This window comes from Ranitomeya variabilis, chromosome 5 (genome assembly GCF_051348905.1).
Source record: "Ranitomeya variabilis isolate aRanVar5 chromosome 5, aRanVar5.hap1, whole genome shotgun sequence".
NCBI classification, from domain to species: Eukaryota; Metazoa; Chordata; class Amphibia; order Anura; family Dendrobatidae; genus Ranitomeya; species Ranitomeya variabilis.
In genome coordinates this window covers 273880382-273895046 of record NC_135236.1, presented here as the reverse complement: position 1 = coordinate 273895046, position 14665 = coordinate 273880382, and the positions used below count along the sequence as shown (strand labels likewise).

The following is a 14665-nucleotide window of genomic DNA, read 5'->3' as shown; positions in this document are numbered from 1 at the left end:
GCTTGCTCTTGGCGGTTAATTGGTCATTGGTGACCTTAGTTAGGGCAGTTTCAGTGGAGTGGTGTGACGGGAAGCCTGATTGTAAGTGGTTGAAGAGGGAGCAGGAAGATATATGGGAGGACAGTTCAGGATGGACATGTTGTTCCAGTAGTTTAGTAGTAGGCATAGGGGAGAAGTGATATAGGGCGATAGCTAGATACAGAGGATGGGTCAAGAGAGGGCTTTTTGAGGATAGGTGTTTTTGAGGCATGCTTAAAGCTTGTGGGGGAAAACACCAGTTGCTAGTGATAGGTTGAAGAGATGGGTTAGGGTTAGGATGAAGACTGTGGCGAGGTTTGGGATGAAGTGGGAAGGGATTGGGTCAAGTGCACAGGTGGTGAGATGCGATCTTGAGAGTAGAGTGGAGAGTCGACCTTCTGTAATGGTGAAGAAGTTGGTTTTGGAGGTGGAGGGCTGGGTAGTTGGGAGGAAGGGCTCTGGGAGTTGTCGACTAAAACTGTCTCTGATATTCTCAATCTTCTGCTTGAAAAATGAGGCAAAGTCTTCAGCTGAGATGAGTGGGGAGCGAAGGGGTGCTGGGGACGGAGGAGATAATTGAAGGTGTTGAATAACTGTTTAGGGTTGTGAGACAAGGAGGATATGAGAGATGAGAAGTAGGTTTCTTTTGCTGTGGCGAGTGTGGTCTTGAAAGTACTGAGGGACTGTTTGAATGCTATGAAGTGCTCGTTGGAGTGGGATCTTTTCCATCTCCGCTCAGCAGCCCTGGAAGCTCGCCTCAGTTCTTTGGTCAGGCTGGTGTGCCAGGGCTGTCTGTTGATTTTGCGAGCTTTGGTATGTGTGAGAGGGGCAAGATATTCCAAAGGTACAGTTTTTATGGTGTTATATAAAGCGGCAGGGTCATCCGTATTGTGTAGGGAACTTATGTCTGTGAGAGGGAGGAGGGATTCAGAGAGTGAGTGTAGATCAAGGTGTTTAAGATTTCTGCGAGGGTGTGCAAGTTTGTGGGGTGGGGATTGTAGACAAGGAGTGGAGAGGCAAGAGAATGTGAGTAGGTTGTGGTCAGAAAAAGGAAGAGGTGAGTTAGAGAGGTTAGATAGGGAGCATAGGCGGGTGAAGATGAAGTCCAGTGTGTGACCATCTTTGTGAGTGGCTGCAGAAGACCATTGAGTGAGGCGGAAGAAGGAAGTGAGAGATAGAAGTTTAGTGGCAGCTGAGAGGGAAGTGTCAATGGGTATGTTGAAGTCGCCAATGATGATAGTGGGGATGTCCGCAGAAAGGAAATGAAGTAGCCATCATCATGGTAATTCAGCACATGAAAATATGAACCACAAAGTGAACATGTAATTAGAGACTTATTAGAACATCAGTTAAAATCCATTCTCTACTTTTACCAAAACCCCCCAAAAATGGATACAAAATTATAAATTGCTAAGGTAATCAATCTATCTATATAATTGTCTAAGGGGTACTTCCGTCTGTTTTTCTACAACGGAAATCCCACGTCACTGAATCAGCGACAGACTTAGTCCGGCCGCGAATTGTCCCCTCCCTACTCTCCTCCAGTCAGTGCCCCCTCCCTACTCCCCTCCAGTCAGTGCCAATGTGTCGCCCCATCCCGGACCAACTTTTTACTATTGATGCTGCCTATGCAGCATCAATAGCAAAAAGATATAATGTTAAAAATAATAAAAAAATTGTGCTATTCTCACCTTCCGCCGTCCACTGATGCACTCGATGCTGCCGCCAGCTTCCGTTCCCAGTGATGCATTGCGAAATTACCCAGATGACCGCTAAGTCATCTGGGTAATTACACAATGCATCACTGGGAATGGAAGCTGGCTGCAGCATCGCGCGCATCGGCACAGCTTTGCTGGACGCCGGAGGGTGAGCATATAACTATTTTTTATTTAAAAATTTTTTTTTTTAACAGGGATATGGTGCCCACACTGCTATATACTACGTGGGCTGTGTTTTATACTGCATGGGCTGTGTTATATACTACGTGGCCTGTGTTATATACTGCGTGGGCTGTGCTATATATTACGTAGGCTGTGCTATATATTACGTGGGCTATGCTATATATTACGTGGGCTGTGCTATATACTATGTGGCTTCTATATACTATGTGGCTGTGCTATATACTATGTGGCTGTGCTATATACTATGTGGCTGTGCTATATACTATGTGGCTGTGCTATATACTATAATAATAATAATAATCTTTATTTTTATATAGCGCTAACATATTACGCAGCGCTTTACAGTTTGTACACATTATCATCGCTGTCCCCGATGGGGCTCACAATCTAAATTCCCTATCAGTATGTCTTTGGAATGTGGGAGGAAACCGGAGTGCCCGGAGGAAACCCACGCTATGTGGCTGTGCTATATACTATGTGGCTGTGCTATATACTATGTGGCTGTGCTTTATACTATGTGGCTGTGCTATATACTACGTGGCTGTGCTATATACTACGTGGCTGTGCTATATACTACGTGGCTGTGCTATATACTACGTGGCTGTGCTATATACTACGTGGCTGTGCTATATACTATGTGGCTGTGTTACAGTATATACTACGTGGCTGTGCTATATACTACGTGGCTGTGCTAAGCGTGACGTACATACAGGGGTTGCACAAAATAATGGAAACACCTGGAAACATCAACAAAAGTTAGTTTAATATGGTGTAGGTCCACCTTTTGCTGCGATTACAGCCTCAATTTCCGAGGTTTGGATTCATACAAGGTATGAATTGAGGTGTGAATTGTTTCCAAAGGAATTTTAGCCCATTCTGCAGTTAAAACACCCTCCTGTTCTTTGAGCGCCGATGGCGGCGGAAATCGACGTCTAACTTGAATCTCTAAAATCGACCATAAATGCTCAATAATGTTGAGGACTGGGGATTGTGGGGGTCAGATGAAATGCTCAACTTCATTAGAATGTTCCTCGTGCCATGCTTTAACGATTCTAGCTGTATGAATTGGTGCATTTTCATCCTGAAAGATGGCGTTCCCCTCCGGGAACAGTGCTTGAACCATTGGATGCACTTGGTGGCCCAAAATGCCTAAATAATCTCGGCTGTTAATTCTTCCATGAAGGGATATCATTGGCCCGGCGGATCTCCACGAAATAGCACCCCAGATCATCACAGAACCTCCGCCATGATTTATGGTTGGGAGAAGGCAGTCTGGATGGAATGCTTCTTTCGGCTGTCTCCAAACGTACACTCGGCCGGAGGTCAGAAATAGGGTAAACGATGATTCGTCTGAGAATATCACATGTTTCCACTGCTCGAGGGACCAATTCTGGAGGTTTCTACACCACTCTAAACGCTTGGAAACATTTGTCATTGAGAGCAGCGGTTTTCTAATTGCAGCTCTTCTGTGGAATCCAGATTTGTGCAGCTCCTGACGAACAGTTTTTGTGGAAACTGTGTTCTGTAGGTGTTCATTGAGCTCAGCAGTGATTTTCGGAGCCGTGGTATTGTGATCCTCTCTCACAATTTGCTTTAGAGTCCGACAGTGTCTCTCAGTCAACTTTGACTTTTGGCCAGACCTGTGCTTTGCTGCGGATGTCTTTCCTTCTCTTTCAAACGCAGTCATTACTTTGGAGACAGTAACTCTTGACACGCCAAGCATTTGGGCACTTTCTGTTACGCTAGCGCCTGCCATACAAGCACCAACAATTTGGCCTCTTTGAAAATCCGAGAGGTCTGCCATTGGTATCAGGTTCTCATCAATGTTCTTACAATTATGCAAAACAAACAGTTAATTAACATACACATATCACATAACACAAATAATCAACTACAAAACATTACCATATAGTTACATAGTTATTAAGGTTGAAGGAAGACTGTAAGTCCATCTAGTTCAACCCATAGCCTAACCTAACATGCCCTAACATGTTGATCCAGGGGAAGGCAAAAAATATGTCACGGTTTGCATGTTTATCACATGTTCGAAGATTATGATGCCAAACCATTAGGTGTTTCCATTATTTTGTTCAACCCCTGTACATACTTATTCTAGAATACCCGATGCATTAGAATCCAGCCACCATCTAGTATAATAATATCTTAGAAATTGGACCGAGATCACACTGCAATGCTTGCACTGACCAGTGGCTCTCCGGAGCCAAGTGTGACCGCTTCATGTATTTCTATGAAGCTGTCATGCTCGAGTTGAGAGAGCAGCCAGCCAGTCCGTGCACTATGTTCCGGTCTCTGTCTGAATTATATGGCCGTCTGACTGCGTCCTTAGTGTCAGCCTCCAGGTGTCAGCGTGTAACCTTGCTTCCTGTGTCTTCCAACAAAGGCTACAAGAAAGAGATTTTACAGTGACACCTAAATAACTTTATTTTATTTGTACTCGTCAAAAGTGCAAAAATTGTCTTGACCACCAAAGGTGCATAATGTCATAAAATATCTTGGCAGCAATATGGTTAAATCTAAATTATTTCTAGAATGCTTACAGTGTTTTTCTAATTTATTTAACTTTTATTCTCATTTGAAGAGACTGGATGGACGGCCGTGTTTGATGAGCATGTAAACTCCAAACCACCTACTCCTTGTGTAGCATTGGATGTAGGTTCCAGTGTGTGGGATGCACCTGCTCCAGAAACATCCACTACTGAAGAAAAAGGATGGGCTAAGTTTACAGACTTTCAACCATTTTGTTGGTATGTTGTTCAGGAAACAATCTTTGCAAATGAGGCCATTAGATTACTCTTTCCCCACACTCCGAGAACACCTTATACGAGCACGTTCGCTCATCAGTAGTGCTGAATACTTCCAATACTTGAGCAGAAGTGGATGCTGCCAGGGAAGCGGTCATGTAAGTTAATCGCCTGACTGCCCCCATCTTAAGAAGTATGGAGAGTTAAGTGTCTAGTGCTGATTTTACACACCAACCATCCTTTGGTGCGGGTGGGGGAAGGAGGATTGGCATGCGATGCCATGGTAAGATATGACCGGATTTAAAGTTTTCTTCAGCAGTTACACAACTAAGCAAGGGGTTTTGGTTTTAGAAATGTCTTCATTTTTCCATATTAACATTCCAAAAGACTAAAGTTTTTAATTTTCCATCAATATAGCTATATGAGTGCTTCTCTTCTGCATGATGAGTTGTTTTGTAATAGCAGCATTTTGGGGTGCATATGACTTATGAAAAATAAAAGCATATTGCCTTTTTGTTTTTTACATAGTGCGTCAAGTAATAATTTGTCTTCCATCCATGGGTTTCGTGGATTGCAGCTGTATCAAATATGTATTTTTTTAAAAAATTATGAACCATTTAAAAACAATTATTTGAAGTGGTGTTTTTTTGGGGGGAGGGGGTATATTTATGAAAATGTGTTGAATTTTATTTTACTTTCTTTTTTCATCCTGCAAGAATTGATCCAGTGATTGTTTAATCAATTCTAAAATGCTTTGGAATATACAAAAATCTAAAGCATTATACCCTGTCTGTGCTTTACTGACAGGCAACATCTTAGGTCACACTTCTGCAAGGCTGCCATAATAACCAATCACCACCCAGTAATTGCAGTGTAGGGGGTCTGTTAGAGATAGGCAGAGGGTGCCTCCTACCTCTGTCAAACACCTATGATCCCACAGGTGCTATTGACCTCAGTATCTAAGCAGTTAAACTGCCAGTATTGGATGTTACTCTGGTGCATGGCTAGAGGATGGCGGTGTATAGCTCCGTGCAGTCATCAGGACTCATAAGATCATTATAACAGATATTACGATATTACTGTGGCAAGTAGCACCCACTTCCGCTGACAGATATCGTCTAGTTGCCTGCTGCAGCCATAGGAAGTGTTTAGGAGCTTAATCCATACTTCGTTCATTAAACCCAATAGTAAACAGTATGCAGTACGCTCTCCATAGTGGTAGAATTGTATCATTGCATTCTATGTCAGTTGGGAGATTAGTTTCAAGAAAATGAGCTTCTTCCACTATAGAGATTTGAAAAGAATTTCAATTAATATTGTGATCAAAGATGGGCTGTCCCTTTAAAGTTTGCAAAGGTTTAAGCGCTAGGCTATTTTACAATGACTTTCTCCCATGCAAGAGTAAACTGTACAGAGTGTTGTGTTTCCCCTAGAAACCTATGATTTACTGAAATCTATAGTTCGTCTGTATAGACAGATAAAATACTGTTTAACCTTAATTGTTCAGATCAACTGGAGAAATGATGCAGTTATTAATTTTTTATCTAGGTTTTCTGATTTTAATGGCCCTTGTTTCTGTGAAGTGCTCTCACCTCTGAGGGGTGATGTAAGGCTCAAGGAGCCTACCAGCCTATTTTAGAAGCATATGGGGAAAAAATTAAGGATGCCTCAATGTTAATTAGAAAATGTATTTTACATCTATATATATGAGGCATCGTGATTACTCGCTAATCCCGCCCCCTGCACAGTAGCTCCGCCCCCACCGCATCACCACACACAATCCTGCCCCCCACCCCATTATCACACACAATCCTGCCCCCACCACATTACCACACATAATCCTGCCCCCCACCACATTACCACACATAATCCCGCCCCCCACCACATTACCACAGATAATCCCGCCCCCCACCACATTACCACAGATAATCCCGCCCCTCCACCACATTACCACACACAATCCTGCCCCCCACCACATTACCACATATAATCCCACCCCCCCACATTACCACACACAATCCGCACCACATCACCACACACAATCCTGCCCCCCACAAATCCCGCCCCATCACCACACATAATCCCGCCCCCCCAGCACATCACCACACATAATCCCGCCCCCCAACACATCACCACACAATCCCGCCCCCCCAACACATCACGACACATAATCCCGCCCCCACCACCCCATTACCACATATAATCCCGCCCCTCCACCACATTACCACACATAATCCCGCCCCCACACCACATCACCACATATAATCCCACCCGCCCACCACATCACCACACACAATCCAGCCCCCCCACCACATTACCACAAATAATCCCGCCCCCCCACCACATTATTACACACAATCCCGCCCCCCACCACATTACCACACATAATCCAGCCCCCCACCACATTACCACACACAATCCCGCCCCCCACCACATCACCACACATAATCCAGGCCCCCCACCACATCACCACACACAATCCAGGCCCCCCACCACATAATCCCGCCCTCCCACCACATTACCACACAAGAGATGAGAGGGGAGTAGAGAAGGAGGTCTTGAGAGGATCGGAGGTTGCGTGTTGGTAGGTACCGGGAGATCATGTCACAGATGTATGGAGGAGATAAGTTGTGGATGGCTTTGTAGGTCATTGTGAGGGTTTTGAACTGGAGTCTCTGGGCGATAGGAAGCCAGTGAAGGGCTTGGCATAGGGGGGAGGCTGGGGAATAGCGGGGAGACAGGTAGATTATTCGGGCAGCAGAGTGTAGGATGGATTGGAGTGGTGCCAGAGTGCTAGAGGGGAGTCCAGAGAGTAGGAGGTTGCAGTAGTCGAGGCGGGAGATAAGGGCATGCACTAGTGTTTTTGCGGTGTCGCGGTCAAGGAATGCGCGGATCCGGGAAATGTTTTTGAGTTTGAGGCTGCAGGAGGAGGCAAGGGCTTGGATATGTGGCTTGAAAGAGAGGGCAGAGTCGAGGTTCACCCCGAGGCATCGGGCGTGTGCGACTGGGGAAAGTGAGCAGTCGTTGACATTGATGGATAGGTCTGGTGGAGGGGTAGAGTGAGATGGGGGAAAGATGATGAATTCTGTTTTGTCCATGTTCAGTTGTAGAAAGCGAGAAGAAAAGAAGGCTGAAATAGCAGACAGACAGTGTGGGATTTTGGTGAGTAAGGAGGTGAGGTCAGGTCCGGATAGGTAGATCTGCGTGTTGTCAGCATAGAGATGGTACTGCATACCGTGGGATTCTATGAGCTGTCCCAGACCGAAGGTGTAGCTGGAGAAGAGTAGGGGTCCTAGAACAGAGCCTTGAGGAACACCGACTGACAAGGGGCGAGGTGAGGAGGTGGTGTGGGGGAGGGAGACACTGAATGTCCGGTCTGTCAGATATGACGAGATCCAGGAAAGGGCCAAGTCTGTGATGCCAAGAGATGACATAATCCAGGCCCCCCACCACATTACCACACATAATCCCGCCCCCCACCACATCACCACACATAATCCAGGCCCCCCACCACATTACCACACATAATCCTGCCCCCCCACCACATCACCACACATAATCCCACCACATCACCACACATAATCCCGCCCACCCACCACATCACCACACATAATCCCACCCACCACATCACCACACATAATCCCACCCACCACATCACCACACATAATCCCGCCCACCCACCACATCACCACACATAATCCCGCCACCACATCACCACACACAATCCCACCACCACATCACCACACATAATCCCGCGCCCCCAACACATCATCACACTAAATCCCGCCCCCCCACCACATTACTACAGATAATCCCGCCCCCCACCACATTGCCACACATAATCCCGCCCCCCACCACATTACCACACACAACCCCGCCCCCCACCACATTACCACACATAATCCCGCCCCCACCACATCATCACACTAAATCCCGCCCCCCACCACATTACTACAGATAATCCCGCCCAGGGCCGGCTCCAGGTTTTTGAGGGCCCCGGGCGAAAGAGTCTCAGTGGGCCCCCCCCTTTAACACATACCATGATTCATGATGCCCAGATACAGCAGAGAAATATAGGTATAGTACAATGCCAGATTTCACTTCTTACATGAGTGATAGCTATTGCAAATTCTGCAGTGTATATATACAGGACAGGAGGAGTGGTACTGTGCAGTGTATATATGCAGGAGAAGTGGTACTATGCAGTGTATATATACAGGATAGGAGTGGTACTGTGCAGTGTATATATACAGGACAGGAGGAGTGGTACTGTGCAGTGTATATATACAGGACAGGAGGAGCGGTACTGTGCAGTGTATATACAGGACAGGAGGAGTGGTACTGTGCAGTGTATATATGCAGGAGAAGTGGTACTATGCAGTGTATATATACAGGATAGGAGTGGTACTGTTCAGTGTATATATACAGGACAGGAGGAGTGGTACTGTGCAGTGTATATATACAGGACAGGAGAAGTGGTACTGTGCAGTGTATATATACAGGACAGGAGGAGTGGTACTGTGCAGTGTATATATACAGGACAGGAGGAGTAGTACTGTGCAGTGTATATATATACAGGACAGGAGGTGTGGTACTGTGCAGTATATATATATATATATACAGGACAGGAGGAGTAGTACTGTGCAGTGTATATATACAGGACAGGAGGAGTGGTACTGTGCAGTGTATATATACAGGACAGGAGGAGTGGTACTGTGCAGCATATATACACAGGAGGAGTGGTACTGTGCAGTGTATATACAGGAGGAGTGGTACTGTGCAGTGTATATATACAGGACAGGAGGGGAGTGGTACTGTGCAGTGTATATATACAGGATAGGAGTGGTACTGTGCAGTGTATTTATACAGGGGGAGCGGTACTGTGCAGTGTATATATCCTGGGAGTGATGGTACTGTGCAGTGTATATATTTCAACAGCCGCCCAGCCCAGGCCCCCAGCACCTGTCCTGTATATATATTATATATACTGTCATACAGGCTGTATAGATACAGTATATACATATACAGGACAGGTGCTGGGGGCCTGGGCGGCTGCTGAAGTATATAATATACAGTATATCAGCTGTGGCCGCGCCAGGTCACCCAGACTGTCAGAATACAGCGGTACATCGCACTCAATCAGGGCGGGTAGGAGCTCCTCTAGAATCTGCCTGAATCTGATAAGTTCAGCAGACAGCGAGGGGCGGGCGGGAGAGCAGAGCAGGAGAACGTGCTCTCTCCGCCCACAAGGTCATGCTGGCTGCGTTTTTAACCCCTATGTGCCTGGCCCTGCACTGACTGAGAAGATGCTTGTGCCAGCACATATTGAACGGCCAGATGGATCTCTATGACAGCGTGAGTGGGCCCCCCTGTCTCGCCAGGGCCCCGGCACAAGCCCGGGTGCGCCGGGTGCTGACGCCGACCCTGATCCCGCCCCCCACCACATTACCACACATAATCCCGACCCCACCACATACATTACCAGAGATAATCCCGCCCCCCACCACATTACCACACACAATCCCGCCCCCCACCACATTACCACAAATAATCCCGCCCCATCACATTACCACACATAATCCTGCCCCCCACCACATTACCACAGATAATCCCACCCCCCCACCACATTACCACACATAATCCAGCCCCCCCACCACATTACCACACATAATCCCGCCCCTCCACCACATCACCACACATAATCCAGGCCCCCCACCACATTACCACACATAATCCCGCCCCCCCACCACATTACTACAGATAATCCCGTCCCCACCACATTACCACACATAATCCCGCCCCCACCACATTACCACACAAAATCCCGCCCCCACCACATTACCAAACAATCCCGCCCCCATCACATCATCACACTAAAAAATTTACCACACACAATCCCGCCCCCCCACTACATCACCACACATAATCTAGGCCCCCCACCACACACACAATCCCGCCCCTCCACCACATTACCACACATAATCCCGCCCCCCCACATCACACATAATCCCACCCCCCACCATATCACCACACACAATCCCGCCCCCTCACCACATCACCACACATAATCCAGGCCCCCCACCACACACACAATCCCGCCCCTCCACCACATTACCACACATAATCCCACCCCCCACCACATTACCACACATAATCCCACCCCCCCACCATATCACCACACACAATCCCGCCCCCCCATTACCACAAATAATCCCGCCCCATCACATTACCACACATAATCCTGCCCCCCACCACATTACCACAGATAATCCCACCCCCCCACCACATTACCACACATAATCCAGCCCCCTCACCACACATAATCCAGGCCCCCCACCACATTACCACACATAATCCCGCCCCCCCACCACATTACTACAGATAATCCCGTCCCCACCACATTACCACACATAATCCCGCCCCCACCACATTACCACACAAAATCCCGCCCCCACCACATTACCAAACAATCCCGCCCCCCACCACATTACGACACATAATCCCGCCCCCATCACATCATCACACTAAAAAATTTACCACACACAATCCCGCCCCCCCACCACATCACCACACATAATCCAGGCCCCCCACCACACACACAATCCCGCCCCTCCACCACATTACCACACATAATCCCGCCCCCCCCCACATCACACATAATCCCACCCCCCCACCATATCTCCACACACAATCCCGCCCCCTCACCACATCACCACACATAATCCAGGCCCCCCACCACACACACAATCCCGCCCCTCCACCACATTACCACACATAATCCCACCCCCCACCACATTACCACACATAATCCCACCCCCCCACCATATCACCACACACAATCCCGCCCCCCCATTACCACAAATAATCCCGCCCCCAACACATCATCACACTATTGTTATTAACTTCATTTTAAGTTAATTTACCACCTGCGTAAGCGCTATTAAATGTTGTCATTATTTACTTTAGTTTAATCACCAGCAGCGTTAATTAGATAGCAATGAGCGTGCCGAGCGTTAGCTGGCTGGAAACATCTAGTTAAACATAAGGCAGTATTGTAACTTGAAGTACTTTTCCATCGACATTTAGTGGTTATGCTATTGCCAAAATTTCAACAAAAAAGTCTAGTATTCTTAATATTTTTAATTTAAAAATAACAGATACTATACAAAGATGTCTCTCACACATCACTACTTCTCTTCATAGTTCTGAATCTGGTCCTCGGTGTAGTTCACCAGTGGATACTGAAAGCAGTGCCTCTGAGGGACATAGCAAGCAGAGTCAAGACAAATTCTGTGAGTATGCATATTCCTAAAATTGTTTCTACTTTGCCATGTACAAGTAATCACAGTGTAAAGAATAATATTGGCTATATACAGGTCCTTCTCAAAAAATTAGCATATAGTGTTAAATTTCATTATTTACCATAATGTAATGATTACAATTAAACTTTCATATATTATAGATTCATTATCCACCAACTGAAATTTGTCAGGTCTTTTATTGTTTTAATACTGATGATTTTGGCATACAACTCCTGATAACCCAAAAAACTTGTCTCAATAAATTAGCATATCAAGAAAAGGTTCTCTAAACGACCTATTACCCTAATCTTCTGAATCAACTAATTAACTCTAAACACATGCAAAAGATACCTGAGGCTTTTACAAACTCCCTGCCTGGTTCATTACTCAAAACCCCCATCATGGGTAAGACTAGCGACCTGACAGATGTCAAGAAGGCCATCATTGACACCCTCAAGCAAGAGGGTAAGACCCAGAAAGAAATTTCTCAACAAATAGGCTGTTCCCAGAGTGCTGTATCAAGGCACCTCAATGGTAAGTCTGTTGGAAGGAAACAATGTGGCAGAAAACGCTGTACAACGAGAAGAGGTGACCGGACCCTGAGGAAGATTGTGGAGAAGGACCGATTCCAGACCTTGGGGAACCTGAGGAAGCAGTGGACTGAGTCTGGTGTGGAAACATCCAGAGCCACCGTGCACAGGCGTGTGCAGGAAATGGGCTACAGGTGCCGCATTCCCCAGGTAAAGCCACTTTTGAACCATAAACAGCGGCAGAAGCGCCTGACCTGGGCTACAGAGAAGCAGCACTGGACTGTTGCTAAGTGGTCCCAAGTACTTTTTTCTGATGAAAGCAAATTTTGCATGTCATTCGGAAATCAAGGTGCCAGAGTCTGGAGGAAGACTGGGGAGAAGGAAATGCCAAAATGCCTGAAGTCCAGTGTCAAGTACCCACAGTCAGTGATGGTGTGGGGTGCCATGTCAGCTGCTGGTGTTGGTCCACTGTGTTTCATCAAGGGCAGGGTCCATCGGCTGAAATGCTTTATGGAGATGAAGATTTCATTTTTCAGCACGACCTGGCACCTGCTCACAGTGCCAAAACCACTGGTAAATGGTTTACTGACCATGGTATTACTGTGCTCAATTGGCCTGCCAACTCTCCTGACCTGAACCCCATAGAGAATCTGTGGGATATTGTGAAGAGAAAGTTGAGAGACGCAAGACCCAACACTCTGGATGAGCTTAAGGCTGCTATTGAAGCATCCTGGGCCTCCATAACATCTCAGCAGTGTCACAGGCTGATTGCCTCCATGCCACGCCGCATTGAAGCAGTCATTTCTGCCAAAGGATTCCCGACCAAGTATTGAGTGCATAACTGAACATTATTATTTGATGGTTTTTTTGTTTGTTATTAAAAAACACTTTTATTTGATTGGACGGGTGAAATATGCTAATTTATTGAGACAGGTTTTTTGGGTTATCAGGAGTTGTATGCCAAAATCATCAGTATTAAAACAATAAAAGACCTGACAAATTTCAGTTGGTGGATAATGAATCTATAATATATGAAAGTTTAATTGTAATCATTACATTATGGTAAATAATGAAATGTAACACTATATGCTAATTTTTTGAGAAGGACCTGTACATGGACACTTATAGGAGCGGTGTCAGCACTGCCCCTGGTTGTTAAACCCCTAAATACGCAATCGGAACATTCAGCAGAGGGGCAGGAGTTCCCTCTGCCTTCAGATCAGTGCCTTTGCTACATCATCACGGGGGCCCAATCGTTGTCATGATGATCCCCGGGTCACCAATCTATGGAAAGCTTCTGAGACCATACTCACAGCATGGTATCAGAAGCTTTCAGTATAGGTATAATGCACTGCAATGCTGGTGCATTGCAATGCAATATACCTGCAATCGAAGTAAAAAAAAAAAGTGAAAGTCCCATAAAGGGACTAAGTAAAAAAAAATTACATAACAATTATACAAAAATTACACTAATAAATACACAATTGTATGTAAAGTAATTTAAACAAGCAAAAAAAAGAACACATTTTGTAGCACAACCCGATAAAACCGTCACACTAGTTAACCCCTTCAGTGAACGCCGTAAAAAAAAACCACACCCAAAAAAGTAGCAAACTATGTTTTATCATTATACTGCTAGAAAAAAATGGAATATGACGTGATCAAAAAGACAAATGCAAATAAAAATATTAACGCTGAAAACGTCATTTTGTCCTACAAAAAACAAGCTGCCATACAGAACCATCAAAAGTAAAGTTATAACTCTCAGAATAAAGCAATGCAAAAATAATTTTTTCTATAAACGTTTTTGTAAAAGCAACAAAGCATAAAAAAAATATGAATGTGATATTGCTGTAATCGTACTGACCCAAAGAATAAAGTTTCCTTATCAATTATAGAACACACAAAATGGAAAAAAAAAATCCTGAATTGCTGGTTTTTGTTCATTCTTCCTCCACAAAAATCAGAATAGAAACCAATCAAAAAACGTCATGGGACTGAAAATAGTACCAATAAAAACGTAAACTCATTCCGCAAAATACAAGCTGTCACATGACTTTGTGAGCCGAAATATGGAAACATTATAGCTCTCAAAATATGGCTATGTAAAATAACTACATTTTCACACAAGAATTAGGTAAAAATGGCACCAA

The 14665-nt window shown here is 45.5% G+C and overlaps 1 protein-coding gene across 3 annotated transcripts in view; it reads left to right on the top strand.

Moving 5' to 3' along the window:
- PPP6R2 (protein phosphatase 6 regulatory subunit 2) overlaps positions 1-14665 on the top strand; it is a 204396-nt gene that overhangs the window by 164608 nt on the left and 25123 nt on the right. For all 3 annotated transcript variants that reach the window (XM_077264346.1, XM_077264348.1, XM_077264347.1), the window contains exons 20-21: positions 4519-4684; positions 11885-11973. In XM_077264346.1, coding sequence (XP_077120461.1) covers positions 4519-4684; positions 11885-11973 — 255 coding nt within the window. The remainder of the gene's footprint in view (positions 1-4518; positions 4685-11884; positions 11974-14665) is intronic.